The following is a 21,356-nucleotide window of genomic DNA, read 5'->3' as shown; positions in this document are numbered from 1 at the left end:
GACACTGTATGGTTATCACTTATATGTGGAATCTAAAAAAATAAGTCCAATTCAGGGGAACAGAGAGCAGAAAAGTGGTTGCCAGGGGCCGGGGATGTGGGGTGGGAAATAGGGAGAGGTTGGTAAAAGGGTACAGACTTTTAGTTCTAAAATAAACCAGGTCTGAGGATCTAACGTACAACATGGTGACTATAGTTGATAACACTGTACTGTATCATTGAAATTTACTAAGAGTAGCATTATCACTAACTAAAGGTGACTATGTGAAGTGATGGATATGTTAATTAATTAACCTGATGGGGGAATCCTTTCACAATGTGTACAGGTATCAAATTATCACTTGTACACTTTAAATATCTTACAATTTTATTTATCAGTTATACCTCAATAAAGCTGGGGGTGGGGGGGAAGTGAAGAAGAACCTTTCTAGAAGTTTCCCCAGAGGCTGTGGCTGGTACAAAACATACAAGTCTCTCACCTGGGTGGCACCTCACCTGTGCTTCCAACCGCCTGTGCTGTTTTATCTGGAGTGAGAACTTGTGGCTTTCCACAATACTCTGGGGGCCCTGCATAGACTAGGAGGCAGCGTGGTGGGGCAGACGGCACTGGGCTCGTTTACAGTCCTGACTGTGTCACACATGAGTCCTGTGTCTTAGTCACGGACTGTCCTGGCTTCCAGCTTAGGCTTCCCGATCCGTTCACTGGGAACCACCTACTTCTCATCATTGGTATCAACTTAACAACTCATGTTTCAGACTATGTATCACTTTGAAGAAATGGAGCAGCTGCTCGCCTACCAGGCAGTGAGCCAGGCATTATTGGAGATACTCGGATACATAGCTTTCTTCTTGTCCGTAAGCTCTTGACCCAAGAGGGAACCACAAGAAACATTTAACCAGTAAAGGACAGCACAAAGCTGTGTGCAGTGCCCAGGGGGTGCTGCAGGAAACAGCCCCGCGGGCGAGGGAGGAGCTGCTGTCCTGGGGGACTGGGTTAGGGGTCCCCACAGGCAGGAACGGGAAGCAGGCTGCCCCTACGGGAGTGGGCAACAGGAGGGGACAGTGAGCCCAGCTGGCAGCACAGGAGGCACATGCTGGGAAAGGCACAGGGCAGAGGCTCTACATGTAGGATGAGGTCACTCTGCGAGGCCCCCAGACTGTGTCTGGCTGAGGAGCTTTCCTGGAAGGTTTCTGAGCAGCGGAGGAGCAGGATGGAGACAGGACTACGCAGCTGGTCAGTCTGCTGTGGGGCTTCTGAAATCACTCAGGGACACATTCCTAATGAGCATGGAAGGAGAAGGATGAGACGTGACGAGTGACTGGAGAGGGGAGACAGGGGAACAGAGGGAGGAGAAATGCCATTGTCCATTCCCCGTCTCCACGAGGACAACCAGACACGAATAAACTAATGGAAAAGCAGTGAGAACCGGGAGAGTTCAAAGGAAGCTGAAGCCACTCAAGTCGGTTCTCGCTCACCATGCAGACTGTGCTCACGAAGCAGTTTCCAGGTTTCATTTCCCTGGACAGGTCCCACGCGCTGCCCTGAGCGCTCTCTGCTCTGGGAAAGGAGGCTCCCGCCACAGGGAAGGAGGCTGCCGCCATCCTCACCTGTGAATGAGGAGTCCCAGCACCTGCTGGCCTCACCTTGTTCTTGGCAAGTACGTTGGCTCCTGCTTTAACAAGCAGCTTGACTGACTGGCTGAAACCATGCCAGGATGCTTCGTGCAGGGCCGTATTCCCGTCCTGCGGGACACACGCACAGAGAGAAAGCACGTTACCCAAGACCTCATTCATCCCATCGTCATCAATGTTATCAGAGTGTAGTTTTAGGGCACAACACAGGACCTTTCCCCACTGGCGTTTCTCATCTGAACCACAGAGCACAGGAAATGACTGGAGTGGCCTGTTTCTCCACTGTCCCAGGAATGGTACATAACAAGTACCATTCTAGATGCAGTCTAGATTCATGACATAGAGTGGGTGCCTTAGGCTTTAGAGCTTCAGTCTCTCTCAAGTGGAGAAAGGCACAGTCACATTTAACAGAAAGCAACATCAGGATGGCATGATATCTGTTGCTTCCCACCTTCATCGCCCCTTGGGCTCTGCTCTGCTCCAGGCCCCAGAGGGAACCCTGCAAAGGTTGGGTAAATGAAGAGTCCAGCTTCATCAATTCCAGGGCCCAAGGACCAGACAGATAGATTAAAAATTAAAAAAATTAATGTCACCCAGCTTGATCCAAAAGCCTCAAGCCCCAAACAAAAGAGCAGGGACTGAGAAAACAGTGATTTGGAAATAAGGCAGTGTCCTCAACAAGTGGCTTTTAAATAAAAGTCAGTCAATTAAATAGAGCTTGTATTTGCTTAACTTATTATAAACAAAAAGAAATATTAAGTGTAATGAATTAAGTGGGGTGGGGCGCGGAGGGGAAGGGCTGGTGGGGAGCATGGCAAGGAGAGGTCGAAATACCCTCTATGCTGTTCCAGGCCAGGGGTCTGGGCAGTCAGCTGGGGGCAGTGCAGGTGAATTCTCCAACTATGTCCTGGGTCTGGGGTCGACTTTCATTCAACCACCCCAAGCGACGAGGCCTAGTGCTGCTGATAGCCACAAGGGGACGTCTAGGTTCTCAAAGATGGAGGTACCAGAGGAACCCGGCAGGGGGGCATGCTGGTAAGGAGAGTGGCGCCGTGGGGCCCGGGCGGTGGGCCACTGGGGTGCCGGTAACATCTGCTACTGGATCTGGGAGCTCACAGATGTGCTTGGGTAGCGACAGCTCGCTGAGCTGCACTTACTGTGTGTGGACGTTTCTGTCTACACACATTGATAAAAAGTTGTTTACAAACGTAAACAGGCTGAATTGCACGTAATGGCAAAGTTCCATGTTTTAAGATGGACAATTTTAAAACACTGGATTAATATAGGCCATTGGGATTTCTTAAAAACCTGATTTTACTTCTTTTTTTCCTTGCAATATAGTTTTAAAAATTATTAGGTTAGTGCAAAAGTAAATGCGGTTTAAAAGGTTAAAAATAATTGCAAAAACCTCAATTACTTTTGCACCAACCTAATAACTTGCTCACTTATCAAAACAATAAATAACTAGAGTCGGGGTGGGGGGTGGCTGGGCACATGCCTTCCTCCATCCCGGCCTCCACAGGTCATTACTACTAGACTTTTACTCCTTCACTATTTACGTTTATGTGGTGGCCTACTCTGCGATAAAACGGGGAAGAATTTTTTTTAATTTACTGGGAGATCAGATCTTTCAAAGGAAATTTGGGCTGATTCCATCATGTGAAATCACGAGTGATAAGACTCAGGAAAGGTAACATGTTGCAAGTGGGTCCTCGCGCTGGCACGTCTGCTTCACCTTGTCTTGTCGGTCCAGGGCACAGCCCTCCTGGATGAGCGCGGCGATGACCTCCGTGTTCCCCACCACTGTGGCCCGGTGCAAGGCGGTCTGGTCCCCCTGCAGAAGGAGGCAGAGGGAGGAACAGGGGTCACTCTCTCCACCACTCCCACATCGCTCCCTCCCTCACGCGCTCGCTTGCTCCCTCACTCTGACACAGGACATCTCCCACACGGAGCAGATCGGGCCAGTGGGTGAGGCGGGCTTTGTGGTCTGGTTAGTAAACAATGCACACCAGGCATAGCAATTCTGTTCATGGGAACCTTAAGCCAACAGCAGAGCAGCCCTTGGCCACAGAGCTGACCTCAGAATAAGGGTGAAGCCCTCAGCGGCTGCCCAGGGTGGGAGGCAGAGTTCACCTGGGCTGTGACTCACATCTGTGAAGAGCAGATCTGAGAGCAAGACTGTGTGTGCTCTGCACTTACACCAACAATGCCTGGCATCTTGACTCCCTACCAAGTTCTTTCATTCCCTACTTTCAGAGAACTTGCCATCCAGCTATGTCCGTGAGCAGGACTCATGATTTGATGGCAGGCGTATATTTGTTGATTGACTTGTACTGGCCAAGAGCAACATAGGGGGTTATGCCACGTAACTCTGGCGAGCTATCAGCGCATATCTCTAAGGAGCCTCTTCTGATATTTCACGACTACACCCTCACTGATTTATACTGCATTGGACTCTTTTCTCTGCGATCAGATTCCTGGAATTGCAGACCTTCTCTTTCTCCATCAAGGCGCCAAAGGGAACTTGACTCCCTCCCCTAATTGCAGCTGAGAGAAGGACTAAACGCTCCTACAGGTAAGATGGTCAAGACTGTAATGAGAGAGTTCTGAAGTCTCTATGCGCACATCTTATCTCTGACACGCACTCAGGAAGTCAGGTCAAGACAAATCAAGTCCAGCCTGGGGTCCAGGTTTAAATGGGGGGGGGGGGGGGAGGGTCAGTGTGAAAATGTTCTGGTGGGAAGGAAGGAGCACAGGGAAGGGGGTCAGGAGATGTGAGTGCTGCGCGGCCTTGGGGGACACCTGTCACCTCCCTGGGCCTCACATCTTTCACCTGTAAAAGGAGGGGCGGGGTTTGATGCCCAAGATCCTTCCCTTCCCTTCTCAGGTTCTGTAATTCGGTTGGTAAGAGTTGTGCGTAAATGAAGTTTCCTGGTGGAGAACCAGAGGGACAAAGAACATATACCCTGTGATATCCCTGGTCCTTAACACAAGAGAAGAATGAGAAACTATTATAAGACAGAAAGCACGAACTTGTTTCAAAGACGGATGCGCACTACTTATACTAAGTAACCCTAATGAAATGCTGATTCTAATTACCAATCTCTCTGGAACCTATAACAAACAACAATGAACTTAAAAGCACTTAATCAGAAAAACAGTTCTGGAAATGGATGGTAGTAATGATTGCATAACAATGTGAACATACTTAACGCCCCTGAACTATATGGTTCAAGTGGTAAATTTTATGTTATGTACATTTTATCACAACAAAAAAGCATTTAATGCTATGTAAAACTCAAATTCACTTTCTTAAAGTTAAAAAAAAAATCTCCCTTTAAAAATCCACAAGAAGTGATTTTTATTTTCTTCCTTGTACTTTTTAATACATTCCAACTTTTTGCATTTAACACTTAATTTTTAGCATCAGGAGAAACGGCTACTTATTCAACGTCTGAGCTGTAACGATGTAACAGTAATGGGACTACCCACATCTCAGAATCTTTTCTCATTGATCAGTCACAGAATTGAAGGGATTTCTGCAGTGACGGGTTGCAATCCAGCCCCTTTGCCATGACTTCATCCACTGTCCGCAGCATTTCTATCAGCAACCCTCTTCTCTGCATCCTTAGCTATTATTCCCATTATAAATTAGTTTAGACTTGGTTTTCTCCATTTTCCCAGACCCCTTATTCAACGAGGACACTTTCTATGTGGCATGCAGGCAAAAAAAGAATGTGGCCACTGGAGCAATGGTTGCAGGAGGTATGCCAACCCATGACACATCCATTTCAAACATCTAACGAAGGGTTTCCAGATGAGGTATACTTAATGTCCAAACAAGTAATCACAGGAGACATTGCGCAAATTTTAACTTTTTAAAACTTCTGTGAGAATTTTCAAGACTGCCCATTTCCCTATTGGAATGGTGATGGGTTTTCCCCAAATGTACCTCAAGGGCAATTTATTATTCCTGAGGTGATGAGGAAAGATGGCACTGTTCTCAGGAAGGAAAGTGAGACTACAGCTCACTCTTTCAAGTTCAATACTGACTTGGTCAGATTTCTAATGGTTAGAGGCCTTTTAATATTGCCACAAACTTCTGACACTCTAACTAGCACTCCTTGGACCAATCAGAACAACCTCTTTACGTAATGAAACTTAACCATGCTGCCCATCTTGTGCATAAAGTGTGAACAAGCCCCAGACACATGGGCCGTGTCAGCCGCTCTTGCTGCACGAGTTGTCACACAAAAGGCCTCTGCTGACTGGGGCACAGCCTTGCTGTAGGTCAAATGTTTTATCGTGTTTCACAAGCTGCCACTAAATCATGAACTGAGGCAGCTTTGGAGTCAGAATGTCACCATTATTTATTACTTGCTTTCAGCATGAGTCTACTGTATTTACTTCTCTCGAGATAACTTCCTTTTGTGAAACTCTAGCTCAATTCAAGAAGTTAAATCTAACTTTCAGTTCAGCCCTTAGAAGTCCATTTCCAGATGGATTAGCAAGACAAGACTCAAAGAGATCTAACAGCTTGTGTGAGGCTGCAGTAGAACACAAATTGTCCCCAATCAACTGGCACAGGTGTTTCCTGAATCTCCCCTTTCTCTGCAGAGACCTTTTAGCTGCCCTGCCTGCCTGTCTCCAGGCCACAGCTCCCCCTCCATATTTACTCCCTCAGAGAGAGACCTGCCTCAGAAGCTGGGACCGTGCTTCATCAGTCGGATACACAGTGCTGTGAAGGCCAAAGTCAGGCTTTTCCCAACACCAGTGGCTGGCCTTCCGCTGGACCATGAGCTTAGTTAACACTCAGGGAGTAGTTCTGGAGGACTGAGACACCTGTGGCATATAAAAACCAGCCACCCTCAACTTACCAAGATGAGAATTAAAGGCTCTGGAAGCCATGAAATGCATAAGCAAAACGCTGCCTCAGGCTGTCTATCTCAGAGCTCCTGCCCAGAACACAACACAAACAACTGAATGACTTGAGACCCTCAACGGGAACAGGTTCAGTTACCTGTGAATCAACTTTTCCTCATATGCATCTAAAACTTACTGTTGAAATATTTCCTCTTTGAAATATGACACAGAAAAGAACAAAATGTGCCCTCAGTACATGCTTACTGACAGACCCAAGCAGTAACTGTGACATAATTCTTATTTCTATATGATTTAAATCAAATATGAAATTCTAAAAACTTGGATAAATAAAAAAAGCTGGGAAAAGTAGAATAGACTAGAATAGAATAGAATAGAAATGCTCAAGAGCATTTACTGATTATTTATTCAGTGAATATTTATTGACCCCCTACTATGCTCCAAGTGCCATGGCATTTAATTTTCATTTTATTGATTTAAAAAATAAATAAATAAAAGACCTAGGCCCAGTGCAGTTCAAGATAGCCTAGGATAACCACCTAATTCGGGGTAACATGGTTGGGCCAGAATTCAAATTGTCAAGGCTCTTTGCACTGACATCTGTTCCAGTCTGTGAAGTCAATTAACCTTAGGACAGGCCTTAAAAAAGATCAGGTGCCTCTGTAGGGTTCGGGCCGCCTCTTTATGGCATCATCAAGCTAAGTGCATCGAGCACAGTGCCACGGCCGCTATCGGCGCCCAAGAAGCAGTCATTGAATGATTAACTACAAAGAAGGAAAAATGCTGCAGTTGGAAACGGAAAGAGCCAGCACACTTGCAGCTTGGCACTTGGATTTGGAACATGTTGACCTGTTTCCAAAGTACATGAACTGCCAGATCTCAATTTTTCTAAGACATCGGTATTTCTTACTTTGGGATTTTAAGAGGTTTAGAAGCTCTGAGGTCTCAATCTTTGTTTTGAAATCCTTTTAGTATTCTTCCTATATGGTAAAAGAGAGTGAGCACAGTGCAGGCAGATTCCAAAGCTAAGCTCATGGAAGGAACCCCAGTCATGCAAGGGTGGCAACGCCCCTGTTCAGGAGGCACAGGCAGACATGTTACAAGGAAGCTCAAGACAGGCGAGGTGTGCAAAACAAGGTGCTGACCTCTTTTTCTCTCTCTGATCTTCTAGGGTTCTTCCTAGCCTTTCTTCTTGGGTTTTTCTTATTTTTCTCTTCCTTCATGCCTTTTACCGTGGCCACAGGGTCCTGGACTATTTCTGAGGTGGGGGCTGTGTGATTGCTCATTGACCAATCAGAGATGGCGTTAGAGCTCCAGTGAGAGTTGACGGGATTGGCGGGAAGCAAGAGGGAATTTGCTCCTGGAGTTGCATATTCTAAAGAACTGGTTTCCACAGGTTCAAATTCATAATAATCCCACTCCAGGCCACTGGAGGTCATTCTTCAACTAATTCTCAGTCTTTACCATGACATTAAAGGACAGTATCTGCAGAATATGAAGTTAGGGGTAAATGCTTCATAACATAAACATTCTCTATTTCTACCCCATCATCCAAGACAGGTACCTTCTGAAATGATTTTTTCCAAGTCTCCCAGCTTCTTTAAAGAACAACCATAAAGAGTTTTCTTTCTCAAATTCTTGCATAAGTTTCAAGGTTGATCATCAACAAGCATGGTAAATATACAAAGAAGACAGACATGAACCATATTCTGGCAAAAACATTACTGTAGAGCTAGTGAAGGTCCATTCCACCTTCTCTACTCGCATCTGTTCTTACACTGTTTTTGTTGTGTTCTTATTTTGCTTTGTTTTAAGATACCTGAGAGAAGCAACGTATGCATTATCTGTTTAAGGTGGAAAAGATGCAAGAAAATAAATACTAATTCCAATGATGAAAGAGGGTGTTCTTGTTAAAAGCAGAGCTGGCTTTTCTTCTGCTGCCATCGCTACATGGACATGACTCCCCTTGGTTTCTTTGTGAGAACTCCTGCCTGTTTTACTTCCTATCTTGTCTGAGATAATAAGCAGCAGCAGTTCTAGGAAGTTGGCATGGCTTTTGCTGAATAAGAACACAGTGATTCTCGGCCCTAAGGCTGGAGTATTGGGTGGAGATAGGTCAGCATGCCTGGCATTGCAGCCTTGCCACCATGATGAGCAAGGGCTTTAATTAAAAGCAGAACACATGTATCCCAACAAGTGTGCACCAGCAACTCCAGGCCCCGCCTGTTCTGTGGTCAGAATCTCTTCTCTCTCCCTCTGTATTTGCTCCGGTCGTCTAAGGATATGATATAATCAGGACTGTTAGGATGGCCACACAATACAGGAAAATAAAGTATTATGACCCAAGGTGAAAACCAACCGCTTAAAACAAAGTCAACATCTTATGAAAATAACATTCTTGATAATCCAACAGGTTCCAAGTATAACCAGAGAATTATGAATGACACAGGACAGCCTTCTGCCTATCATAAAACAATGACGTATTTAGTTATTTCTTTGCAAATGCTGTCCTTCTCACTGTGTGCTGGCCAAGTTTTAGAACATTCAAGCCCTTTGGTAATGCACACCCTCACATACCTGAGGGTCGGAAATTTGGTAACACTCTGTAACCACATTTATTAAAAGTGAATCTGGAAGAAGTGATAAGTGCAAACTCTTCAAGAGTCTGTTTCTCACAAAAGTGCTTATTTCTTAGGGTCCTACCATACAAATTAGAGTTAGAAACTGAATTAGAAACAGTTTCCAATCATATTGTCACAGGACGTTTTCCTAATAGTTCATTGGAGGACAATTTACATAATCTTATCTATATCCCTTTCTTAGAGAAGCCGCCTTTCCCAAAGACCCAATAGGGCACCTCATGTACTACATGACCCCATCCCCCACTGCTGACTCGCTCAGCAATTGATACTTGACCCCAAAGGAGCCAACTAGAGTCTCTCTCTAGATAACTTGAATGAAGAGACTCAGAGGTTGAGTCTTAATGGTATAGCACCAAAGTGACCTCTTTCTGGAAGCCTTCTTTTTCTTAGATTCCATGAGGTAAGTTTTGTTTTCTTTGAATAGGTTGTGTTAAACTAAATGTACACTGATTGAGAGAAATCAAGGTGAGAAAAGGAATAAAATTAAGTTTTTAAGCCCCACCTTTTCTCCAGTGGTAAGCTTGGTCAGTAACACCCGTTTCCAGCAGGCCTTGCCCATTCTTACTCGTGTGTGTGTGTGTGTGTGTGTGTGTGTGGTGTTACTTCCTACTAAGATAGGACACAGACATAAATGTCCTTTGAGGCTCTGCACTTCAATGATACCAGATCGGAAATTAACTATGATGGAAAAACCACCCCACACTTCCAAACTCCAACTTGCTACTGAGAATGGGTCCCAAAGGAGATCTTCAAGAGGACATTCTTCCCACCATGGGGACCAACATGGAGATAAAAAAGTGCTGGAGCGCTTCCACTACCCTCCCACCTCATAGCTGGTTACACGCTGTATTACGGAGCAGACAAGCTCCCCTGACAACCCATCTCCTGATAGAATGATGGCTTCTACTCACATCATCCTGGACATCGAGGTCACAGCCAGCCTTCAGCAATATCTGGACCACAGAAAGATGGCCCTTATTGGCAGCAAGATGCAGGGGGGTCCGCCCATGCTGTTAATGCAAAGCAAACACTGATTTCAAAACAGGACACCAAAACCACACCCCTGCACAGCGGCACTCCCCTCTCCCCTCCGGCTTGGCAGGACATTCTTATGGATTTACTCAGAATTCAAGTTTGTCTCCATTAACCTTGGCTATTGGCATTGTAATCAATGAACAAAATATGCTCAAAATGTGAAGATTTCCTTTAGTGCATAATTTCTACTCCCCACTCATCAAACTGACAAATCGGAAAATGAGGGGGTTTCAAGGTTGCTCTTGTTTTCTCACTGGTGCTAATACAGAGGTGATGAAGTGGCTACAATGAATCTGATGGGGCAAGAGATGGGTGAACAGCAAAAGGCCAAGCTAATCCGCCCCAGAAAAATGTGATTAGTAATTACTCAAAATTGAAACTGCTGGCCAAACTGATCAGAATAGGTTCTCCCCTTTTTAAACACAAATTACAAAATATTCCAGCCATTCAAAAAGACATGAATATTTTAAAATGTACATGCCCACTAATCACTTTAAGGAAACATGAGAAAAACCACCGCCATTCCTTGCGAACCCCTCCCAGATCTCATTTCCCCTCTAACCCCAGAGGTCACCTCTCTTAAATGTGGTATTCATCATTCTTTTGCCTTTGGTTATATTTTACTACCTGTGTGTAGCCATAAACAATAATTCGTCAACACTGTTCTGCTTGTTTTCAAACCTTACATGAATAGTATTAAATTGTACAGTATCATTTGGCAATTTGTCCACTATATTCTTGAGATTTTTTTTTCTTTTCATATTGTCGCATGTAGTTCAGGTTCATCAATTTCACCATTCACCCATTCTCCTACTGATGGGCATGCAAGTGGCTTCCGGGGGTTTGCAGAACACAGTGGTGAGGGCCCTCCTTGCGCACCTCATGAGGCTTCTTAGCCCTACAGTTGGCTCTCAGAGATGCCCATTCCCTTTAAATAACTGCCCTAAGCTGTGGCTCCTGAGGTACGACACTGAGGGTGCCATCCAAAATAACCCTCTTCAGTACATATCAACTTCTATCCAGGGAACTGACCTCGCCAGAATTCTCCAAATTCTAAAGGACACACTATGTCCCCTTTGCTTTCTCCCTCAAGAGCTCTGTGAAGAAATGTTTCCACTCCCTGTTTCAAACAGCATTTCACCAGGGCCCCCAGCCATGCTGAAACAAGCATGGAAGGGTAAGAATGTCACACGGCCTGAGGTCCTTTTTAGCATCTCGATAAAACTTCCCAAAGACCTTCATTGATATTCTAGCAGGATAAACCTTTATGATCTCAGTAAAGTGCCAGTTCTCCATGGGTAACTAGCCATGGAGGAAAACAGAGAACAGGTAATAAAGGATCTGAATTTCTACCCAGGAAATGCAATCAAAGCACTAGAATGATTCTGAAAAGAAAGGGGTCAGAGCTCACTTTAAAATTAGAATTCTTAATTAAGAAAAAGTTATTCCCAAGAAAGTGGGATATAAAAAGCTTTCAAAAAAAGGCAACGTCTGAGACGAGGCATGACCTTCGTTGGCTGGTGATTGTGTTCAGTGCATGCTACTTAACCTTGATTCTTTAAATGAAATGTCCACAGCTTATCAGATGGAGCAAAGGAACTGGGTCCCATACACTGGGCCTCGTCCCAGGCTCCACCTGTCATCAAGGATATTGGATAAGTGACCTTCACAAAATTGCTAAGGCCTTCTGCAACACAGGGACATTCACTACATGCGCAGGGAGAAAGACGTGTGTGCTGTGAGGAAGGCTGACAGGATGATGGGATGAGAGTGCTTTTGAACAACTGGGAAATACAGACCATGATGGGGAGAAGTTACCCGGAGAGTGGCTGGTAAAGAGGCCACAGGCCGAGAAGTCACTGAGTGTTAAGGGGGTCAGGGGAGCCCTGAGGGACATCCAGTCAGCAACCAGGTATTACTGGTGGGCGGCAAAGCCCAAGGAGGTGAAAATGTTTGTCCAAGTGAATACAAATAATCAAAAGTCAAGAGAAGGAAATGCTGCTGTGGTTCAAACCCAGTCACATCTGAAGGGCACTTTAGAAACTGTAAGTTACTGACAGGATGGCCCTGGATCAGAGGCACCTTCCTCATCCAGTCAGCAGAGAGTCCCCTCTGTGGAGAAAGGAAAGGCCAGAGGCTTTGGAGTCTGAGGAGCTTAGTTCAAATCCCAGCTCTGACTACACTCTCCTAAGCCTGTTTTCTCATTTGTACAACAGAAATGGCCTCCACTCCCCACCCCATGGAAATAGGATAAATGAGATAACAACCACCATCTAATGGGGGATTCCTTTCCCTCCAACTGTCCTCAGCCCTCACCCCTGGAGGCACCCCAGATGTTCCCTCTCCTCCTTGACACCCCCACACCTTTGCCTGAGCAAAGACCAGTGACACATTTTCAAAGGCGAAGGGACCTTTCAAAGGCGAAGGGCAGAGTTGGATCTGTGATCACCTGGAAGCCAGATGAGCCCTGGCAGGAGGGTCGATGTTCCTATATGCATTCCTGACCCACTCGCCCACCTCCCGTTTTGAAACCTAGTCCACAGTTCCAAGTCTCCGTGTCTCTGCTGGAAGGTCCTTCTTTAGCACGAACACCATCTCCAAACTATGCCTTCTCTGGTTCTCCAAGAAGAAATGTTTCTGGCCTTCTCTTCTCCACTCCCATAGCACTTCAGCTCCCTTTTAGGAAACTACCACATTCTGTTTTGAGTGTCACCCTGGATGCTGGCTTCTTCCAACTAGGCCGTGATCTCCCTGAGAGTGGACTGTGCCTTCCATGAATGATGAAGCAAGCAGACTCTGGGGTATGGGGGGTTGGGGGACATATACAAGAGGTTCCAGTGGCCCTCAACCACAGGGCAGGCTGAGGCTGCCACAGGGACACAGGAGTAAATCCCACAGATCCAGGCTCGACCTCAGAGCAATGGAGAGCCTGGGATGGCAGCAGACTGTAAGTTCTCGGATGTCCTGGCCCCTCAGAGGAGATGTAGACATCCTGGGGGCTTCACAAACATTTAAGCAGTTGCAATAGTGACATGGGGCTTCTCTGAAGAGGTTCAGTGTCTGCCTCATGTGTCTGGCTCTATTTCTGGCATCGGCATAGCAGTAGCCAAGGCAGTAGTAACCAGTTTCCTGCTAAACCTAAAGCTGTCCACTCCTGTCCTGGGCTTTCCTAACACAAGACTAACTCCCCTTAGACACATACACATATACCATCACCACCACTACCACTCACCAGAGGAAAGCAAGAAGGAAACAGAAATGTACTTGGTTTTCCAGAACATTCTGTAGTGAAAAGCAACAAAAGTGAAGCTCTTAAGGGGAACAGCTGCTCCTGCCCAGCACACAGTATACTCCAAAGTCATACCTGACAAATGGGAAAGGCTGGAATGCCCTAAGTGTGAGGGAGCAAATAAAGATTGAGCCTTACAGGGATCTTTGAATGATTCGAAGATGCAACTGCTCTCATCTCCATGTCCCCAGGACCGACCAGTGGAAGAAATGGGCACAGGAGAAAAGACAATGTACTAAGCGTGAGAAGAGGAAGACGTTTCAGAAGCATCAGTTTGTTCTGGGTCCTACCCCGGTTATCCTCAAAGACCAGTTCAACCCAACTCAACCCAGGTCCTGGTGGACCCAGGGAGACCAATAATAATGAGAACAAGACACAGACACAACTAACATTTATAGGATGCTTACTACATGGTGGGTGCTATCCTGACTTTACATGTATTAGGTCATTCAGTCCTCCCAACGACCCTAGGAGGTGGGCATTATTAGTAAGTCAATTGGACAGGTGAGGAAACTGAGGTATCAAGAGACTCTGGCACTTGTTCCATGTCATACAGCAGGTAATTTGAGTGTGGATTCACCCAGAAGCTGTCTGGCTCCAGCCCCCACGCTCTGAACCCCAACTCTACCTGCTGCCGGCTTGTGCTGTGGGGGTGAGGCTGTGCCCTGGCAGAGGGGCTCTGTCTCACTCTCAGGAAGCTCCTGAGACTCCCAGATGCAGACCTCTGAAGGTGCTTGGCAATAGCCTGGTTTCCTCAGAATCTCAAGGATGGGGAGAGGTTTCCCATTCTCACTATACATGTGAAGCACCTGGGAGGTTGGTCTGTTTGTCAGTCTATCCATCTACACTGAGAAGCATAGGGTGAGATGAAAAGGGGCCAGGGTAATTCTGCTCAGAGCAGCTACAGGCCCTCGGGTGAAACCTGCCTTGTTGGGCCTGTCCAAGCAAGAGTCATTCCTCTTGCCACATTCTTCGTGCTCCCATCCACACCCGTCGGTACAAAACACTAAGACACTGCATCGCCACAACCCAGAGTTTCTGGTACCTTAAAAATGTATATAAGCAACACGATGACATCACTAAAAATTTGGAAGATAAAAGCAAATCATCAGTAATGTTACCCCCAATACAACTACTATCATTTCTATCCAATCTTTTTTCAGTACATCTTTTCTATTGCTGCTCTTGCGCAGTTGTATTCACAGCTCACATAAAACTATCTTGCTTTCTGCATTAATATTACGCCTTAAACAGTGGTTCTAAAATTTTATTGGGCAGCAGAATCTCCCAGAGGGCTTGTTAACAGACAGATGTCTGGACCCCCTTCCAGAGTTTCTGATTCAGTAGGTCTGGAATGGAGACAGAATTTGCATTTCTGACAAGTTTCCAAGACAAGCAGATGCTGCTAGTATGTGAACACATTTTAAGAGCTACTGATATAAACCACTGGTTTTCAATCCTGTTGCACATTAGAGTCACCTGAAAAAACAATTTTTTTTAAATCCTAAACTTTACCACCAAAGGATTGAATTCCACCAGCCTAGGGTGGGGTCTGTTTTTAAAGTTCCAGGTGATTCCAATGAGCAGCCAGAAGTCATGAACCCCTGCCTCGGACCCTTTAAAGGTGCTAGTTCCTCCAACTTGCCCTGGTATCAGGATGGGCCATCGGAGACGGGCAGGGATGACGGGTCGTAGGCCCCTGCAGGGAGCACACATTTCCCGGGTCCAACCAGGAAGAGGCAGAGACTCAGAGCCTGTTCACGTCCAGGGAACTGGACAGCAAATGGGCTTGAGAGGTTGCTAGCCAACAACCACAAAAAAGTGGCCCCACTGTCAGCAACTCTGGGGCTCAGGTCTGGGGTGCTGCTTTGTTCTGGCAGGTTGAGCCTTTGTGAGTCCCGCCTACCAGCAGAACTGCCACGTGAGAATATCAGAGCAAGTCCCGCTCTAGCAGGTGACTCATAAATTATACAAACAGGTGATCATAAAAGGAGCACAGGACAAACGGTCCCTGCTACTCAGTTTGAAGAGGCCAACTCCTACCTGGAGGGGCCAGGGAACATTCCAGCGGAAGGATTCCTGTTCAGATAAAGATCTGCTGCCAGTGAGGATGACAAGGGAGCCCGGCCAAAGGGAACCAGCTTAAAATACACCTTGAAGGAAAGTGGCGGTGTTTTGTTCCCAGCATGCGTTCATATACATGGTCCTTAATTCTTCTCACCGGACAATACCAGGAGGACTGAGGAGTTTATGTGGGAGAGACCTCCCTCGAAAGGGGCCGAGCCCCAGTGGGGGTCCAGGGGTCCTCTGAGAACCACAACCCACAGAAACAAGCCTGGAAAGATGGTGCCCTCACACTGATTCCATGGGGCCAGTGCCCTTATGATCTGGAAACTCACTGCTCCAGCCAGACTCAGAAGCCGGGTCCCAGCTCCTCTCTGCTGCTTCGGTGTCTGGGATTCTCCTCGCTAAAGGCAGGCCTTTCAGACCAACAATACCTGCCCCGTGAACGATATGAAGGTGACTGAGTACTCTTCAGGGCAGCTGCCTGGTGTAACACAGTGGACCTGAAAAGTGAGAAGGGTGCTGGTGCTTAGCTGTTGCTGGAACACCATCTTTGGTCAATGATATACTTGGGCCCAAGGTCACACAGAGACATGGGGCAAAAGGAGGAGAAAGGAATTGAGACCCATCGGCTCAAGGAAATAAAAAAATTTAACCATCTTAGCTGGGGGTCATTACAAGGAGGGTAGTTACACAGATGTGACCCACACAAGGGGAAACAGATTAACAGGAAGAATTTAGGTTAGATTAGCATAATCATTTCAAAATGACAACAATTCCTTTCTTCAGGAGATCATGAGAGATACAATAGATCAGGGTTGGACAGTCTTTCATGAGGCAAGTAATATCCGCCTACATTATCTGCAGCATTAAGAAAACAAGAAAGGAGAGAGAGATGCAGAAACAACAAAGTTGTAACACTAGTAAAATAAAAGTGGCACAGTTCAGAAACAATATAATATTCAGATTAAATAGGGTCTTTGAGAGTTTACTTTGGATGAGGACAATAAGAAGAACAGAAACTCAATGATTTTTCAAGCTCTCAAATCTTATTTGTGGCAGAACTGCATACAGCTAGAACTCTGGCCATTTGGTCCCTCATTTAGGTTTTAAATGGTAGAAGACACCCCCCCCCAAACCAATCTTTTCAGGTGCCCCCAAGCATCTCAACTGTACTCCCAGAGTCTCAACTGCCTGGAATGTTGTAGATTTGGGTCAAACACTTCCAAATCCTTCTCAGACTTGATTCAATGAAGACAAAGTTGTAAAGAGGTTCAGAAGAAAATGGGGAAAGAAAAAGTGCCACGGATCAAAGGAGAGAAATAAAACTTTACATTTAAAAACACTTATAATTTCAAAAAAACTTCAGAGCTTTCTTTCCTTGTTAGAAATGTGTTTTGTCTACCTGGATGCGTGACACATCACATCTTAATCAGACTACAGGTGACAAGAAGCAGCAAGGGAGTCAATTCCTCGGACGACAAAAGCCAGGATTCAAGACGACCTCAGATTGGAAGAACAGGCTAATTTTAACAAGACAAAATGTCATGGGGACAGAGGTAAAATTCAACACTGAGGGTCAACAGTCCAATCACACATGGGCAGGAGCACTGGACTTGTACTGTAAAATCTTCCCTTTACAGGGCATAAAACACCAGGGACACACCACCAGAATCAAGGCACTGGAAAGACCAGAGGGATTCAGGCGCCCAGGCTGCCACTTCACTGCCTGGGATAAGGGAAGCACAGCTGCACAAGCCTAACTCCAAGAACCTGGGACTCCTTCCTCGACCTGAGGCTGAGGTTGTAACTATGGCCCTTCGGACACAAATAGCTTTTAATGATAGTTTTTGTGATTCCTATCTTCCCTTGGCAATTTTTTAAAATTAAACTTTTTACTTTGAGATAACTGTAGATTTAGATGCAGTTTTAAGAAACAATCCTTTACCCAGTTTCCTCCAATTATAACATCTTGCAAAACTGTAGGACAGCATCAGAATCAAGATACTGACTTGGATACAGTCAAGATACCATACAGTTCTAGTGTCACCAAGGATCGTGCTGTTGCCCTTGGACAAATACACCCAACCTCCCTCCCGCACCTTCCCCCACCCCCGTCCCTGACAAACGTTTGCCAAGTCTCTACTTTGGAATAAAACAGGGTGTAACTTTGCATGTATCAATAGTTTGTTCCTTTTCATGGCTGAGTAGTAGTCCATGGTATGAATGCACCATAATTTGTTTAACTTTTCCTCTTGTTGCAGGACACCTGGGTGGTTTCCAGTTTTTAGCTATTGCAAATAAAGGTGCTATCAACATTTCTTTGTATGCAATTGTGTAAACATAAGCTTTCGTTTCTCTTGGATAAATGTCCAAGAGTGCAACTGCTGGGTCATACAGTAGTTGCATATTTAAGTTTTATAGGAAACTACCAAACTATTTTCCAGAGTGGATGTATCATTTTACGTTCCCACCAGCAATGTATAAGAGATCCAGTTTCTCCACATCCTTTACAGCATTTGGTGCAGGCACTATTTTTCGTTTTAGTCATTCTGATAGATGTAATGGTATTTCGTTGTGGTTTTAATTTTCATTTACCTAAGGCCTAATGATATTGAACATCTTTTCATTTGCTTATTTGCCATCCATATATGCTCTTTGGTGAAATATCTCTTCATGGCTTTTGCCTATTTTCTAATAGGATTGTTTGTTATATTACTGTTGAATTTTGAGAGTTCTTTATATATTCTAGATACCATGTTTCCCCGAAAATAAGACCTAGCCGGACAAGCAGCTCTAATGCGTCTTTTGGAGCAAAAATTAATATAAGACCCAGTTTTATTTTACTATAATATAAGACCCAGTATTATAATATAATATAATATAATACAATACAATATAATACCGGGTCTTATATAATATAATATAAAACCAGGTCTTATTTTACTCTAAGACCCGGCATAATATAATATACCAGGTATACTATAATATAATATAACATAATAACCAGGTCTTATATTAATTTTTGCTCCAAAAGACGTGTTGAAGCTGATTGTCTGGCTAGGTCATATTTTCGGGGAAACACAGTACAAATCCTCTGTCAAATATGTGGTATGCAAATATTTTCTCCTAGACTGTTGGTTGTCTTTTCATCTTCTCTTTTTATTTAATGTTTACGAAGGAAATGCAAGTTGAAATATTTGCACATAAATACCCAGGTGTAACTCAGCTTTGTTTTCATTTCAGATTGTCTTACAAGAATATTTTTAGAGTGAAAAGTGACAATTTTGCTATTGAGTGCCATGTGTTGAGCTCTGACTCATTATTTCTTCTGAGCTAATCAGCAAAGGGCGTGAAGAGGCTGGGACTTGCACAAAACAAGGAACGCTTCACGAATTTGCAGGTCCTGCTCGCTCAGGGGCCACGCTAATCCTTTCTGTATCGTTCCAATTTTAGTATATGTGCTGCCAAGAGAGCACATCTTTTCATTTTCTTAACAGAGTTGTTCACAGAGCGAAAGTTTTTCATTCTGATGAGATCCAATGTATCCTTTTATGGATCATGTTTTAGGTGCCAAGTCTAATGATTTGCCTAGTCCTAGAGCCTGAAGATTTTCTCCTATGATTTTTTTCTAAAGTTTTATAATTTTACATTTAAGGCCATGACCCAAAAGGTTAATTTTTGTATAAATTAAGTAGGTTTAAGTAAAGGTTTTTAAACCTATGGACATCCAATTGCTCCAATATCATTTATTACGAGTTCCTCTAGTGAATTGCTTTGTACCTTTGGGAAAATTCAGTTGGACATATTTGTGTGGGTGTATTTCTGGGTTTTCTATTCTTTCTACTGGTCTGTGTCAATCCTTCCACAATACCACATTCTCCCCAATACTGTACTATATAGTTGGGCTTAATATCAAATACAGTGATTCTTCGTGCTTTATTTTGTTTGAGCGAGCCTAGGATCTGTGCCTTTCTGCATACATTTAAAAATAAGCTTGTGTACATGTGCAAAACACTTTGCTGGGATTTTAGTAGAAATTGCACTAAACATCTAGACAATTCAAAGAGAGTGAGCCTCTTTGCTGTGTTGAGTCTTCTAACTATGACTATAGTACGTACTCATCTCCAGTTATTTGGGCCTCCTTTTATTTCTTTCATCAGCATTTTGAAATTTTTCAGCTCCTGTACATGGTTCGTTAAATTTATCCCTAAGTATTTCATTTCCTTTGGAGTGACTCTAAAGGGTATTGTTTTTAATTTCCATCTCCACAAATTCAGAGTTAGTATATAGCAGTACAATTAATTTTTGTGTGTTGATCTTCGATCTTGTAAGTTTGCTGAACTCTCTTTTTAGTTTTAGGAGTTGTTTGTTTGTTTTATAGACTCCTTAATATTTTCTATGTAGAAACTCATGTCATCTGCAAATAGGGACAGTGTTATTTCTTCTTTTCCAATCTGTATGATTTTCCTTTCCTCTTCTTGCCTTGCTGCAGTGGTTAAAATCTGGAACACTGGCACTGAATAGAAGTGGTACAAGCAGATATCCTGGCCTTATTCCTTATCTCAGAGGACAGCATTCAGTCTTCCACCATTAAGTATGTTAGCTGTAGGGTTTTGTAGCTAATCCTTATCATGTTGAGAAAGTTATCAAATCTGGTAGTTTGCTGAGAGCTTTTTTTAACCACCAATGAGTGTGGGAGTTTATCAAATGCTTTTTCTACATCTGTTGATATGATCATATAACTTTTCTTGTTTAACCTGTTATGGACTAAATGTTTGTTTCCCCAAAGTTCCTATGTTAAAGCTCTAACCCCCAATGTGATGGTACTTGGAGATAGCACCTACAGGTAGTAATTAGGGTTCATTGAGGTCATGAATGTGGACCCCATGATTAGATTCGTCCTTATAAACAGAGGCAGAGAGACCAGAGCTCTCTCTCTCTCTCTCTCTCTCTCTCTCTCTCTCTCCATCATGTGTGAACACAGCAAAAAGGCCACTGTCTGTAAGCAGGAAGAGGGCCCTCTCAGGAACAAATCTGCTGGCACCTTGATCTTGGACTTCCCAACCTCCGGAACTGTGAGAAATAAATGTCTATTGTTTAAGCCACCCAGCCTATGGCATTATGTATAGCAGCCCAAGCAGACTAAGGCAGCTGTTGATACAGGGTTTACACTGATTAAGGATGAACCAGCCTTGCATACTTGGGATAAATTTCACTCGCTCATGGTGTCTAATTCTTTATGCATTGCTCGATTTGATGAAAACATGGGCTAAAAGAAAACCAAGCACATTTATCACCTACTCACCCATCTACCAGAGATCCTTGGTTTACAACACCCTAAACATACAACAGCCAACTCTTATTGGAAACAAAGCGACAGGCCTGTGAGAAAGAATTTTCAGTCTCCAAACAGGTTCCAGGCTTAATTTATGTTCTGAAAGCTAAGTCATTATAGCTTAAGAGAAAGAAAAGAGAAATAAGGAAACGAATAAGAGACTCAGAGAATTCACCAACAGACCACCTGCAGTGGCACCTGAGCAGAGGCCCTAAGGGGCAACTCATAGCTTCTAAAGCTCCTTTCCTCTTTGGCAGCTTCACTCACAGCCCTCCTAGAAGAATGTGGATTAGGTGAGGACGCTTCAGAAATCTCATGATAGGCCAGTTACTGGCCTGGAAGTCAGTAATCCTCCAGTGCATTTCATTCAGAAAAGATACAGGTACTTTTTAAGGGAGGATTCGAAAATGTTGACACCCAGTTGTGCTACATTACAATGTCTCCCCTAGAGTGGTTAGAATCTATTAAATATATGA

At 44.4% G+C, this 21,356-nt stretch overlaps 1 protein-coding gene and 1 non-coding gene across 13 annotated transcripts in view; both read right to left on the bottom strand.

The window, feature by feature from the left end:
• Nucleotides 1–21,356, bottom strand: part of ANKRD6 (ankyrin repeat domain 6) — a 167,418-nt gene that overhangs the window by 22,861 nt on the left and 123,201 nt on the right. For 6 of the 12 annotated variants that reach the window (XM_019743298.2, XM_019743306.2, XM_019743305.2 and 3 more), the window contains exons 1-4: nt 10,066–10,164; nt 7,658–7,997; nt 3,367–3,465; nt 1,644–1,742 (exon numbers count right to left, since the gene is read on the bottom strand). In XM_019743298.2, the coding sequence (XP_019598857.2) occupies nt 1,644–1,742; nt 3,367–3,465; nt 7,658–7,951 (492 nt within the window). In that variant the 5' untranslated portion in view covers nt 7,952–7,997; nt 10,066–10,164. Of the gene's footprint in view, nt 1–1,643; nt 1,743–3,366; nt 3,466–7,657; nt 7,998–10,065; nt 10,165–21,356 lie in introns of those variants that run through there. The other 6 variants (XM_019743299.2, XM_019743307.2, XM_019743301.2 and 3 more) reach the window with 2 other exon arrangements.
• On the bottom strand, nt 18,916–19,021 carry LOC141571938 (U6 spliceosomal RNA). Its single transcript, XR_012496980.1, has one exon. It is a non-coding gene; the product is annotated as a U6 spliceosomal RNA (small nuclear RNA).

This window comes from Rhinolophus sinicus, linkage group LG05, assembly GCF_036562045.2.
Source record: "Rhinolophus sinicus isolate RSC01 linkage group LG05, ASM3656204v1, whole genome shotgun sequence".
In the NCBI taxonomy this organism is placed as follows: domain Eukaryota; kingdom Metazoa; phylum Chordata; class Mammalia; order Chiroptera; family Rhinolophidae; genus Rhinolophus; species Rhinolophus sinicus.
Note: the sequence above shows the minus strand (reverse complement) of the source record. Positions and strands in the feature narration are given on the sequence as shown.